General features: G+C 44.8%; 1 protein-coding gene across 1 annotated transcript in view; it reads right to left on the bottom strand.

The window, feature by feature from the left end:
* Window positions 1-406: 406 nt before the first annotated feature.
* LOC125716945 (neuronal growth regulator 1-like) overlaps window positions 407-14,697 on the bottom strand; it is an 80,666-nt gene continuing 66,375 nt past the window's right edge. Inside the window, exons 6-7 of the mRNA XM_048989808.1 lie at window positions 13,884-14,032; window positions 407-6,538 (exon numbers count right to left, since the gene is read on the bottom strand). Coding sequence (XP_048845765.1) covers window positions 6,438-6,538; window positions 13,884-14,032 — 250 coding nt within the window. The 3' untranslated portion in view covers window positions 407-6,437. The remainder of the gene's footprint in view (window positions 6,539-13,883; window positions 14,033-14,697) is intronic.

Raw genomic sequence — 14,697 nt, 5'->3', positions numbered from 1 at the left:
AATACAATGCAGAGAACAGGCAAACTTTTTAAATTATTCAGTTTCTGTGTTAATGGAAACACTCGATCACAGTTTGACTCCAAATGGGGAATCCTACTAGATGACATCAGAGGGATTTGACGTTTTTTTTTTTTCTTTCCCCCCAGTCAAGATTTTCCTTAGGGACCAAGGTTGCGGTGAGGTGCCACGTTAAATTAAAGAGCGCTGGGCCAAAAAGCAAAGCGACCAAGCTTTTTCAGGGGAACAGAAAATGAATCTGCCACAGAGGAGGAATTAAAGAGGAATGATAAATGAACAGAGATCGACCGAGGTAAAGGACTCTACTTTCCTGCCTTATCTTCCCAGAAAAGGAGGAGCGGGCGTCCTCTGCACAATGGGAATCACTCACGCCACAACAATCGACACGTATCTTTAACTGATGTTTATTAGTATCAAACCACTTTTACAAAATGACATAGGGTGGGCTAGAACATGCTGTTCACAATGCGAGATCTTAAATTACCAACTACATGGATTTTTTTTTTTAATCTTGGATGAAACAGTGTAAAAGGATATAAGCCATTCAAGGTATTTTAACCTCGAACAGCAGTCCAGTGGCTCAGCTTGTCATACACGATCACATTCTTATTGGCTAAAATATCGCAACTCACAAAAGGTAAACTCGTTTTAAGTGTTTTTTTTAAAAGACTGGACAAATACGCTTCATTTTTGCCTGCCGCATCATCATCATGATTTTGTTTTAATTCTCTTACAGTTATAAGGTAGCATAAATAGGAGAAGGATACCATCTTATTCCATATTTGAACAACATCGCAGAAATGCACTAAAGTCAAATAGGCCAAATTCATTCTGTCGTGCTACAAACTAGACTTTTACTTAAGTGTACTTCATTGTTCATTAGACATCGGTCACATACTTATATAGATTTGGCTTTAAAAATACTCGAAATGTACTGAATATATGCATATATAGTGAGTAGGCAGGGGGGGTCACTGCGCTGCAGCCCAGGACTGAGCTCCGTCCAGCACATTTCCAGGCGTTTGTGAGTCTAGCCGGCCTCCTTCGTTGTGTGTACAGGCTAATGCTAAAACAGGGCCACCGGAGCCGGACGGCTCGGCGATGTGCCGGGGCAACACCAGCTCTGGCTGTGAGACCCCCGATTTATCTGCACTGTGGAGGAAGTGACATGATCATCGATTTTCCTAGTAGGGGTCGCCTCTCAAGCAAAGCTTTGCCTAAGGCCCTGAAAAGGTAGAGCTGGCCCACCAGTGTGTTCGCTGTTTCGTTAGCGGGATTTAATTTTACTTCCGTATAAATCTTTCACTTATACTTGCATCCTCACACCTCAGCTTGTCTGCGCAATTCCCTTCTCCTCCTCACCTATCACTATATATACCTTGTGAACTATTATGTATACACTGGAAAAAGGAATATGCAGAAATTGGCTTGGTAATTACTCTCGGTCGTTTCAGTAAGACTACTCGCACACTACTCACATAAGCACATCACGCCAAGCGAATCGCTCGCCGTCTCCACAGAAAAGACCAGAAAGGGACGGCCCCTTTAAAGACTCGGAATTATCTAGAACTCGTTGCACTGGTGCCTAACTGCCTTATTTTCCAGCCCAGTGATAATAATGAGAAAAAAAAAACATAGCAAACTTTTGAAACATACACATTTTTATGCTGGTATAAAACCAGTTGTATTTCTATATCCAAAAACAATCACTTCAAGGTGGGGGGTGGGAAGGAGTGGGGGGGCTATGCACTTAAATGAAGGGTAGTAGGTTATTGGCCAATCTTGGTCAGGTGTCGAGGTTACGTGTCAGAACTCACTCTTTATTAGTGATTTTTTTTTTCCCCATGGTGTAGTATCCTGTTTACATGACTAAAATAAACATTTCTGTGTGGGAGATGTGTATGACAAGGGCTGACAGAAAATCTGACTTAAAAGCTGATTATATAAAGTTATTTGTGGAATGTTTTGATGCTGACAGTTCATAGGGCTGTGGAGAGGAAAGGCGAGACCCTTCTCCGGTGGCATTTCACAAACTCCTCCACCGAAAACGTGCGAAAGCAGAGGACAAATAAAATGCTCCACAGAATTCCATATGTTCTTGTTCCTCCATTTTATCTTTCCGAGAGCTACCGCACCTAGAAACAAGGCCAAGGACCCCGAAACTTAGTGACACCGCCTGCATCCTCTAACCGTCTCGCTAGTGCCATCAGATAGGCCGTAGACTTAGATCTAGCGTTCGATCCATAGTAAATGGGGACTACTACAGATCTGCTGTGGAAGACGCTACATTTCGAACCACCGGCCTTAGTTGTACGGTGCTTTGGAAAAGCAGAGATGGATGGACTGGCTTTCCAGCGTGTAGGAAGAAACAGGGCAGAAAATTAACCAGGACCTCAATATTTGCCACACTAGTGGATTCTAATATATGCCAACAGAGGCCTGAATTGAAAATTTAACGAATGACCTTTCCCTTGCATGGTAAGAAGCGCCATTAGAAACAGTAAGACAGCTCCTTGATCCTTTTAACTTAAATTATGTTGGCTTAAGAGGTTCCAGTTGTTTTTTCCATATTAATACACGTCTTCTTAACAGGACAGATGAATATATCAGGAAATAGTTCTCTTCAGAGAGACCAGAGAGATGTATTTTGGAGTGAACGGAGACTTGGATATGTGTTTTTTCTGAACTTCAGGCCTTTGGAGCCAGTAGTACAGAGCAGGACATAACATGTATATGAAAAACAGCAAAACTCTCTATCCCGATCAGATAGTGAACTTAATTCCTTTTTGTTACCGATATGTATGTATATGTGAGGGGAAAACTTTAAACATCTCCCTTCGCATACATTAAGTACATTTAATCACTTGCTATATAGTATTGCAAAATTCATATTTATTTATAATTTTACAACATGTACTAATTAATTATAGGCAAATGAGTTGGAACATAATAGCAGGAAATAGGTAACAGCGTAAATATTAATTATATCTAACTAAAAAATACCCTGACAATTCATAATAGTATCGCAACTTCTGTATTCTATGTACAATGTATAGCACACAAAATTTTCTTTCTAGAATGATCCTTTAACGAATGCCACTGATTAGCACCACTGTACTTTTCACATTTCAAGCTCATTTGAACCTCCCCTGCTTTGATTTCATTAAGATTATGGGTGACAATGCATTTGAGAGGACTGGCGAATTTGGCAAAAACAATATGGAGCCACAGAATCGACGCAGGGTTGTTGACCTGTTAGCAGAGACAATACTGATGATATCTTCCATTTTTTTAAGCATATTGTAGGACTTCTCTGGTCTTTTTTTTTCACCCAACCTGATGCTACAGTAGGTGGTATTTTCTAGGATTTCATCACATTATTTCTTGGACTGAGAATGACTTTATAGGCTCTCGTTCTTGCTCTCTCACAATACCTGGGATGTTTAATAATTCGTATGTCACGTCGACCTGCCGCACGAATACTTTAATTTACTAGCAAAACAAGTCAAGACTATTAATGTGTTCTCTCAGAGATTTTTTTATGCTAATACTTGGATTGCGAGGTATTGGAGTACGCTCCAGTCGTCACATATGAAAGCTGTGCCTCGTGACAGATATTTGCAGGTTCACAAACTTGCTTGGGTGGAACAGCAGTGTGATGGTACTGCTGGCTTTGGGCTCTGTAGTTTCTCATTGGTTGCTCTCCCTTAAAAGGGGTTTCCCCTAGAAACATCCAAATAATATCATATTTACACTGCTGTTATGAAAATCTTTGGGGACGTCCAGTGGGATTACATGGGACTGGCGGGGAAAAAATGGAAAAGAAAACGGCTCCATCTGATTGGACATGATCCTTTCCTGTTTAGTCAGTCTTTGGGAATCTGTTGGTCAGTAGTAATTGTGGCTGCTGTTACCAGATCTTCGAATGTCATATCAAAAACAAACATTGGATTGTTCTAAATGAATAAGCCAGGCAAATTAGTCTGGTGGCTGGGGTATGGTTATGGAAAAGGTTGTTTGGACATCAAAATTACATTTCACCAAAGGAAGATTTGAGCTTCAGTTGAGCGTATATAAACCATAAACAATGAACCCATAGGATATGGTGATGTCTAAAAAGTGATCTGGAATATCCATGTGATCTTACGCTAAGCTGTCTCTTCCTTACGGCTCTCGTTCACGGATCACTCCGTCTTTAATCAGCGTTTGCTTGATCAGTCTTTGACAAACTGCGCGGTGACCACAGGGGGGGGTCCTGAGCGCAAGTTTGGAACTTATAAGTCACGTCACGGGCAAATTCCTCACAGCGCTGATGCTCAGCTGGCCCTGATCGGAGTCGACAGAAGGCCAGGAGATAAAAGACGGCTAGCTGGGCCGATGAGGGAAAGAACAGGAGGAAGATGGGCCTTTACTGACCGCAGAATACACATTCTTCTGGAGTGCTGGGTGTCTGTGCTACTTAAAGGGCGCTCCCTTCAGCCACAGGAGTGTTACTTATAGCCAGCGTTCCTGCATCTGTCAAGCAGGTGTGCAGTGAAATACATACTACCTATTTACTCTGGTCCCCAACCTGTATCAGTCAGGTCTGTTCATATTTGAGCCTTCCAAATAACATGAGTTTGTAAATAAAATGCTAAGAACTACTTTTACAAATAAATAAACTCTATGCATCCAAACAAGTCATGCGGAATGTTAAAAATATACATGAGGTTAACCTTTAAACTTTACCATTTCTATATAGCTGTCTTTTATTCCACGGCTGTAAGGAAATATTGTTTTATTTATAACAGGTCAGGTGCAGAACAAGCTCAGAAATGTCAATGGCGTCAAACACAACCCCAACAGAAAGTCTGCTTGACTCAGCTGGTCTACCTGCTGTTATCAATTCCCTATCCTCAGCTGCACTGCCTCCTGGATCTGAGTCAAACTAACAGACCAGTTCAGCTGTTCATCCAAAACTAGCTAATGATTTTCAGTGGGAATTTTCATTAAAAAAAAAAAAACCTTTAATGTCATTAATATCCTAAATCCTAATGCCATCACATCTGATCAGAAAGGTGGCCACAACTTTGCACAGAAATACTGAAGGCTTTGTAAAGAATGTTTTAGAGAATTCCCTATGCACCATTTTTCGTAAGATACCAAACAATCACATGACAGTGAACAATCAAATAATACACATTGTCTCAGAGTCACCCCACTGCTGAAGACAATTGTAGTAAACTGTTAAATGGCCCTACAAACGTAACACATGCACCAAAAACAGAAATACAATTATACCTGTTATCCACATGTGTTAGCTATGCCTGTTTCCCATACGTGCTTCCGAGTGTCTACATATACAAATGCAGTATCATATATGTACACAAGCACATTTGAAGTGGCCTTGAATTTGTCTGTTTTTAAAGGCAGCCTCTGAACCCTTTACTAAAACTTTCAAGTCTGAACTTTTGTGGCTATGAATTACATGGACTGAAGAGCTTGTCAGAAGGACCGTTCAGTCATGGTTGTCGCTTGAGAGAAGCTACACGACACTAACATCCACTAACATGGGGATCCTTTGGTGCCGTGCGTCCATGATCTGGCACATGAGCCCACCATCTGTTTAAACAAAACTTCCAGCTGATAGTTAATCTCATACAACGAGGCGTTACGTGTAGATCACTGTGTACCTTATTTAATAGCGTGAGTGTTGTCAAAACAAATCCAAACGTGAGTGGGCAGCCACACTCTACGTATGTATCATCTCAGATGATCTGTGTACATTTACTACCTGAAAATAAGACCTATTTTGTGCTTTTATTAGTATTAGATGACCAACGAATTGCACATTGAAAGCTGTAAAATGCTCCACCTCGTCGTCGGGGTTTGCCAATATGTTACCATGCTGTTTTAATTGAAATTTTGTTGCCTTGATTGAAAGCAATTTTCGTTGCACCTGCCTGGATCCTGACATCCAGGAGCAGAGAACTTCCTACATCCTTCCTGCGATAATGTTCCTTTTTTATTCAACGTTTCCCTTGAATATATAATTATGTTGAATTGGCCCTAACGATGTGGTATTTGTGTCCGTCATGTCTTTCAGCGCGGACTGTTGCCGAACAAATGATTTTGATCCACTATATTTTATAGGGTCACAGGATCTAGATCGTTCTTAATCACACAATTGTAAATTACAATTAATGGTAAGATACATAATAACAGCCTTTAGATGGATGACGGCGATTCACAAGTAGATAATCAAGATGAAGGGAGTATTTGCGTAATTAGAACATAAATTTGGACGGAGAGCGATCAACAAGCGCAGGAAATCATGCGGATTATGTCCAGTACTGGTCTTACTGAGCGGTACCAGATTGGATCCGACTGTCTGCAATGTCAAAGGAGTCCGTTACAGTCATTCTCACGTCCATCCCCGGCTAGAATCCGCTGATGAGTGAAGTGAGAGCCAGCACCAGGTACCGGCAGGAGGATAGGATCTGCGCGCTGCCCGTGCTCCCATGGGGGGAGGAGTTGGGTCCTGAAAGGCAAGCAGAGAGACAGGCCTTGGTGAGTGCTTTTGGGAGGGACGCCTCGCCCACCTACCAGGGCAGTGAGGACGCAAGTTTATTTGGCATGAAAATGATGGCCGACGCGCTGAACTCATTGGACGAGATACACAACAAGTACGGATTTCGTTCGCTGAGAAGTCACAGTAAGTCTCATTGCCGACGGGGTTTAGTGCCATTAACAAATACTCTGTCATAGTCAAGAAGCTCCTGCTTCTTTGTTTCCTCACTGATTCCACATAAAATCTGTGGTCTGCAGAAAGCTGAGTGATAATTACCAGTTGGTGGGAGACAGACGCCTTTCTACGGCTAGCTACCACAAACAACAGACAATGTAAATGCGCCGGGACAATGTTACGCAATATGAAGGAATAAGATGAACGGCCGAAGGCTTGCATACTCAGATCCACTAAGTTGGGTTTGATTGACAGCGACTCATTCACACCAACAAGCGTTATTTCGGGGTGAGATTTAGAAATAAATGCACACCAACGCCAATCGGCCTGCTAGAGTCTCGCATTTTTGCTTGCACATCAAATATTCATTCAAATTTTCACATGACAGAGGGTAACCAAACCATAACATTGTGACAGTTTGACGAGGCATTCATGTTGTTAAGGAAACCACACCAACGCACCAAAACTTTGGCAACCTACTTCTGAAATAAGATGGCAGCCAGACCTTGGCCCTCTGTAGTTTTTAGCACCAGTGTAGCTCATGGACATGGTAACCTCATAATTTCATAAGACATTGATGGATGGATGGATGGATGGATGGATGGATGGATGGATGGAAACTTTATTGATCTCAATGGAAACTACTGAATAAATTGTAATATTTATTACATAAATAAACAATTATCAAAATAGCAGGATGCTGTTCCTCTGAGATTCACTAATGCTTCACAGTGAGGGTGTCACCGTGACAACAGTAGTAGGGTGAGGCAGATTACAAACATTTGCAAAGAGGGCACAAGCCTGCAGTTCACAGAAAGCTGCATAAGTAAAAGCTATTTAAAATCTTTAAAAAAAGAGATGGAATAGGAGAAAAAAAGCTGTGCCTGGTCAGTAAATGGAGGACGGTGCTTTTTTCACACCGTACAATGCCAAATACCGAAGCGAGTGTGGGACCAGATGGGGTTGGTAATGGGGAAAAAGGACTCCGTGTATTATTAACCTAATGGACATGCAGAAAAAGGTGATGGTGAAAGGGATGTGAGCAGAGAATGTGAATGAGCCGTGTGCAGCATCTGCAGTGGCTGGATGAGTGCATGGGAACCGAGAGATGAGGAACGCAGGGGAAGCGGGTGTCCCTGCCTCATCATAGCCGGCGTAACGCGGCAGCAAACACTGCTCCCGGGACCTGCTTCACAGTGACTCTTTCACGCGTATAGAAATTAGGCTGCCTTTGCGGTCTGTCACTCCAGACATAAAGATAAGGATCTAACAAAGGCATCCACATTATTTCTTGGTCAGGAAAACGTCTAGAAAGATTCATGATGAAAGTTGTCAACAAGGAAATTTGTCACCTGCGGCGAGGGGGTTGAATGTGTGTGAGTGTGGGGGGGGGGGGTAGTGATGGTAAAAGTTGTTACCCATCTGTGGAGGGCGAGGCGTGAGCTGCGAACCTCTAGACAATCGTCTTGTGGCCGACCAGTTGAGGAATGTTGGCTGCAGTCTTGAGTTCATTAACTTGCCCCCCCCCAACCCAGCCCCAAAGGCCAGTCTAGGGTCTGAGCTTCCCATGAAAGCAGAGGATGTTCCTTTACAGGATGACAGAGACCCTGTAGCACTGTCTGCTTCGGAGATGTAAACTCCTGTTTATAATGCATTAAATTGGGGAGAATCACAATTAGCAGGTCAACACCTGCACTACCAGGTGAAACGGCTGGGGGAGAATCTAAATGAATGATCCAGCATTTGTGCCAAAGATCTTCATATGCAGCTCCACCTGTAACCTTTCTGTCTGGCAAAAACACAATTACTGCATTGCGGATTAGCATATGGCGGCCAGGAGCGGTTTGCATGTGTGATCAGCTAATCCTGAGGCATCCAAAGTGCCCTAACAGCCTATAAACGCATGTAAGCACAGAGTTTCGCAAATATCCCTGGTGCTGGCACCTGATCCCTGTGAAGGCGACTTTCACAGATGGCCGACATGAGAATGACACTAGCTGAACTCCACTATAAAAGGCATTTACGCTAATCCCCCTGGTACCTTTTGATTTTCCAGTATTTGGTACAGCTTGGGGGGGGGGGGGGGAGGTGTAACAGGTGACCCCAGTATCCCTCCTGGTACTTTCATAACTCCCCAAATGACAACGAAATGGCTGCTTCTCCATTCCACACAGGCCATGGAGCCCTTTTCAATTAGCACAGGTAATTAAATTCATAACCAGCAGGCAGCATTTTAATCGGTTTAATGCCATTTAATTTATTCGGAAAAAAAGACACAATTTCATTTGGCGCATCTTTGTTTATTGTGAAGACGAATAACTTCCTGCTGGTGCCCATCTCCAGCCCCTCAAGTTCGTTATGCCAGGATGTCAGCTTGACTCAACAGAAAAATGTATTTGTAAGGAAGTTGCAATTAAGTGCAAGGTCTCCGTTGATATCCACAGCTGCTGTTCGGCCCATAAGCGACAAGATCAACATCAAAAACGTTGAATCTCAAGAACTGATAAAATCCGGCAAGGAGGCTGAGAAACAGGGAAAAGTCATTTTTAATTCTGTGGAAACTGGATATTCAGTAGTCTGAGTAAACTCTGTTTAGCTATTCGCTACACTTTGATCCTCAAATCAAGATTGTATGTCTCCATCTTCACATAATCATTTGGAAACTCCCTGATAGTAACATTAGGCTCTTTTGTGGATCTTTGGCTGGTTAATATTTGTTCACTTCCTTTAGGGGAAAAGCAAAATCTGATGCTAAAAGGAGAGAAAATGCAAGGCAGGAAATGTCGCTGCATCATCGGAGAGCGTTCCGACCAACGGACACGGAAGAAAGTGCTCATTATCGACCACAGCCGAACGCTTTAATTAGCGGCTCATTAGCGAGCGGACATCCGCTGAACGAAGCGTCGCGGTTCGAGGCAGCCTCTGCAAGCCAGTCGTAAAGGAAAGCATCCGGACGACCCGGTCCTTGCGTGGCCTTGCGGCGTGGAAGACAGAACTTCACGGACATGGCGAGAAGACTCCAAGCTGAGCCCCGAAAGTTCCTATTACATGCCCTGATGCTAGGCGAAGACGACCTGCGAGGTTAGGTAAATTAATTGTCATCTGGTGGATGGGAGATTTTCTAAAAATATATGTAATTAAAGCTTTTTTTTTAATCACAAGTTTGCCGGTATGAATATTGATGGACCCCTGCTGAATCCCATTAATGTTAATGTTCTCACTGCACCAAGGAGCCTTTGGGAATGTTTAAGCTACAGTGTCTGGCACTGGGAATTCGAGCCCACAGATCGACATCAGCAGCCCCCGGACTCTGGCCGGCATTCCCCCCCCCCACGCTTCTGTCCCGAGCTTTAGCCGAGTGCTCAGGTTTCAGTCCTCTGTGCCCTGACATGGCGGCCCGTTTAGAGCCAGGCTAGATAACTTGTCAGATTTAACGTGCCCCACATTAAAGTTACTTCATCTTCGTTCACATAAATTTAGCTTCTTTAAAACTGACAAGTTATCTTGTTAACTCAAAAATCTAGCTTCGTGATGTAGGCCCTGATCAAATTTGACTTGTGTTTTCCTATCATCCATCCATCCATCCATCCATCCTCCAAATGCTTACCTGGGCAGAGTTGCAGATAGTAATAATAATAATTATAATAATAATAGTTATTATAATTATTATTATTTTTACCCCAGCATTGTGCTGCTACAGCCTGACCAGGCTGAAAGATGGATGGATCATTTTTACAGAGCTGATGTTTGTAAATGACGGATGGGGGGGGCTTTGATTCGGTAGATGGGTAGAGGTTCAGTGCTCAGGGAGGTGGCCGAAGCGAAGGCAGCGGCGCAGATAACGTGAAAGGGGGGAGGACACAGGCCTTGCTGGCAGGTGAGCATATCCAGCCCAGTCAGGTCAGGTTACAGTGACGTGGGGAAAATTCAGCTTCTGGGGACCTATAGGGTGGATTTATGTGGCTGCATAATTAATCTATCATGGACGATCAATTTCACGCTGCAAATATGTCTCACAGCAATACAGCCTCTCGCTTTCTTAATGCAGTTAAACAGGTTTAAAGTTTTATATATTTATTATTGTGGCCATTTATTATTCTGTTCCTTATTACCGTGGCTCAGCGTGGTTCTGCCTTGCCGAGTTAGCTCTCCGGGTCCACATTAAAGCAGAACCATTCATCACTGGGCCAGAACGGCAAACGGCACCCGCTGTGGCTCCTGGAGGGGCATCGGGGGGAGGGGGGCCTCCTCACCCCTGATGGTGCCGGTTGGACGCGCGGTAGGAAGGCAGCGAGCGGGAGATGACGCACTCGGGCTGCGGGAGAGAGGCGAATCGATCTGGAAGTGGATCAGCGCTCTGGGTCAGAGGCTGGGTCAGTGATTCTGCCGTGGTGCCGGACGCAGCCGTCCATAACAAGTGGGAAAGGACAGGCTGAGAGTGGGCAGAGGGCTCTAACGAGACAGGAAACCTTCCCATTGTCTTCCTTAATGACAGCGGCCTGGGATTTAATGTATCACTCTGTTTGAGGCTCGGACCACCAGCACCGACTTGGGGGGGATACCGCTATCGCAGCGACCCGCACAGGGAGCAAGAGCGCCATGCATTGCAGTGAGCCACCTAGAGCAGGGGGCATGTAAGTGTCCTCGTCAGCCCCCCCCCCCCCCCCCCCCCCCACTTCCCACAGCCATGAAGAGCGATAGGGATTCACCACGTGTAACATCCTTTAATGAGCGTGTTCAAAAAAATCACCTCGGGACCAAAGTAACATGCAGAAAACCCACTTAAACTGCTCACGTTCTGGTTTAAAGACGTCAACAGTGATTATATTTGGCCTCACATCTTCTTCGCAGCAGCTTCACGGGCTTCGTTCAGGAGATACACACAGTTTGAGTTATGGGGCCGGAAGCACTGAAGCACGGAAACAGCAGCAGGTCGCACAAAGGTGAACAAGATGGCTGCCAGAGCAGGATCCACATTTGAGGGGGTTTTGGGCAGAGAGTTGCAGGGAAATGGGTTAGAAAGGGCAAAGCTGGCTCTGTGTTTACTTGTCACCATAGCGGGTGAATGATGAAAGGAGAGCCGGTATCCGGGTTGGTGCGTCTCGCAGTCTTTGATCTGTGTCTGGCAGAAGCCGCTCAGGTCAATGTGCTTTATGTAAGAACGGGAAATCACGGCCTAGGGAAACACCCCAAAGAACGCGGCCGCGGAGAGATCCCCAGCGGCGCAACCTGGCGGGCAGCCATCTCGCGTTAGCCTGTGCAAATATGTCTGTGGGAGAGTTAGTTCCTGAAGGACTCAGCCAGCCAAGAGGAGCCCGACTTCGGTATTTTTACATCTCGGGATGAAGGCAGCTTGAGGGCTGTGGGGGGGTGGGGGGGGCGGTTTAGCTAACATAATCGAAACAGAGAAAAACAAAACAATCTTCGGAGATAGATATAAACACGCCATTTCGGCGGGGAATGGAAAAATGAAGTGAAGAGAGTTCTCAGTATCGGCTATAGAGACTTTCATACTGTCTCTCAGTCAGTTTATTGAGGGGAGGGGGTGCACTCAAAAATAATCAGGGATCAGGTGGGGAAAAACTGATCCAAGCTGATACGGTAACCTTACTCACCTTCTTGGTGAGGAGCAGCCTCCACGCAATATCATGTTGCTTCATATACGCTTTTCACAAATACAAACAGTACGATATATATTCTACAGCATGAGATTCACTCTATCTACAGGGCAGAACTGCTTCCACGGAAATCAGAGCAGCTAAAGGATAAAAGGCTATAGGATTGAGCATAAACTCAAAAGACACTGCAGGGCTGCAGAAAAGGGCAGTTTGTGTGCAAAGACAAAAATTAAATTAAGGCTGAATTCAAGGTAGATGACTCTGTCTGAACACCCTCATTCAAAATTCATTCTGCTCTCATGGAAATGTTTACACACTGAGGGAGGAGTATGGAATGCAGAGTGATCTGTGAAATAAAATTGGCACAGATATTATTATTATTTTACTGCAGGTAATAAGAAAATAACAAATAGAAAGTCTGATTTGCATGGTGCTTCATACCTGCGATCTGTTTAAAGTGACTCAAAATTAAATATGGACACTTGGAGCACAGAGCCTTAAACGTCAACAGAGACTAATGCTGTAGGGTAGTTGCTATGGGGAGGGGGGTAACCATCACCTTCTCAGGGTCTGCCTTTGCCTCAGGGCAGGGGAAGCGGTAGTGGAGGAGGTGGGGGGACGGGGGACGGAGGGAGCCACTACAAAATTTAGCAAGAGGGCCCAGTTGGCAAATTTTATGATCACACCTAATTTGCAATAATTCGCTGAACCCACACCCCCCAGCATAGTCAGCAAATTTAGCCAAGAAGGACCCCCCCTACACCCCACCCCTGAGAGAAAGGCAAGCTGGTAAAATGGAGTTTTCATCGTGACATTAAGGGCAAATACCAACGGCGTGAAGGAAAGGCAAGAAGGCGGGGGAACGGGCGTCCGAGGAATGGGTGAGAGTCGCTGGCAGGCCAGGCTGGGGGACCCCAGGTCGTTCAGGAACTCCAAGCCAGCGGCTGAAAGCAAGCCCCTGGTGCAGAGCGGAGATCATTAAGGTAAGCCAATGCACAGCCCACAGGGACGCCTGAACCGGGAAGCAGGAACTCGAAATCAATATGCCAGCGCCGGTGAGGTGAGGCGGGGCGGTGGAGTGACAGGGACCCGAATGAAGGGCTGGGAGAATCACCCGCATCAGGGAGACAGAGCCTCCCCTGGGAAGAGGGAGCCGGCGGCCCATTCAGGAGGAGGGAGGAGGCTCTGCATGTCATGGTACAGTGGAGGCTACCAGTGCAAACAGGCAATCAGGTGTAAACATCTTCCTCAAATGTACAGGGAAGAGATTAAAAATGCCTTCTTACAAGAGAGGGAGGAGGAGTTAAACACTGTGATGTGAATCTGATGGGGGGGGGGGGGGGCAGGTCCCTAAAAGGTTACAGTCCCATGTGGGGGGGGGGGGTTGAGGTATTAGAGCTTTAGGAATGCTGCTGTTCTACAGATAATTCATAATACCGTTTTCAAACCGCAGAATATAAAGATACTTGTGTGTAAAGCAAACCACATACTGAGACTGTTAAAGCGCAATCACAGCTACTTACGGGTCAGAGGCACACTGGCGTTGGCTGAGCCTAACTTGTTGACAGCTACGCATGTGTAGTTGTCATAGCGATCGTCTGTCATGTTGCTCATGGAGAGGATCGATCGGGAGCCGAGGGTTTTGATTTCAATACCGTGTCCGCGGGCAAGTCTGCAAGTCAGAGGCAAAGGGACACTGTGACATCACGTAGGCACAGCGCTGAGAAGCAACGTGAAGGAGACATGATGTGTCAGAAATGACACTGATGTAATGATTTGACCCTGTGATGCAGTACAGCCCTGTGATATAAACACGACATTGTGATGCGATGTAATAATGACTTTGCCGCAATGTAAAGGTGACATTACGCATTACCAGTCTGACCGGTACGTGACGTAACATAAACACAAGCGTGCAATGTAGTGCAAACGCGACATTGTGATGTAATGGACACCTGCCACTGTGATGTCACCCAAACACTGTGTTCTGATGCAATCACATGAAAACTTCAATTGTGGAAATGCATATTTCAGTTGGGCTTTCATCTTGCTTCCAATTGCTACCATTCAGTATCATTTGGACAAACCACACATTCCAGTGGAACCAAAGGCTTTTTTTTTTTAAATTCAGAACCTAAATGAATAGTATTGACATGCAGCCAGACTCTTATCATCTCTGGGTTTGATTTTTCAAGCACTTTTATTCTGCTCATTGTCTGCACCTTCATTCTGACAAATGTTTCATCTCAATAATGCTCAGCACATCCCCATATGGCAGAATTCATCTGTAGATCGTGTGTCGTTTCGTGCTGTTTGAAAACCAAAATGGCTAACAGA

Source organism: Brienomyrus brachyistius, chromosome 21, assembly GCF_023856365.1.
Source record: "Brienomyrus brachyistius isolate T26 chromosome 21, BBRACH_0.4, whole genome shotgun sequence".
NCBI lineage: Eukaryota > Metazoa > Chordata > Actinopteri > Osteoglossiformes > Mormyridae > Brienomyrus > Brienomyrus brachyistius.
This window is presented reverse-complemented; position numbering and strand designations above follow the sequence as displayed.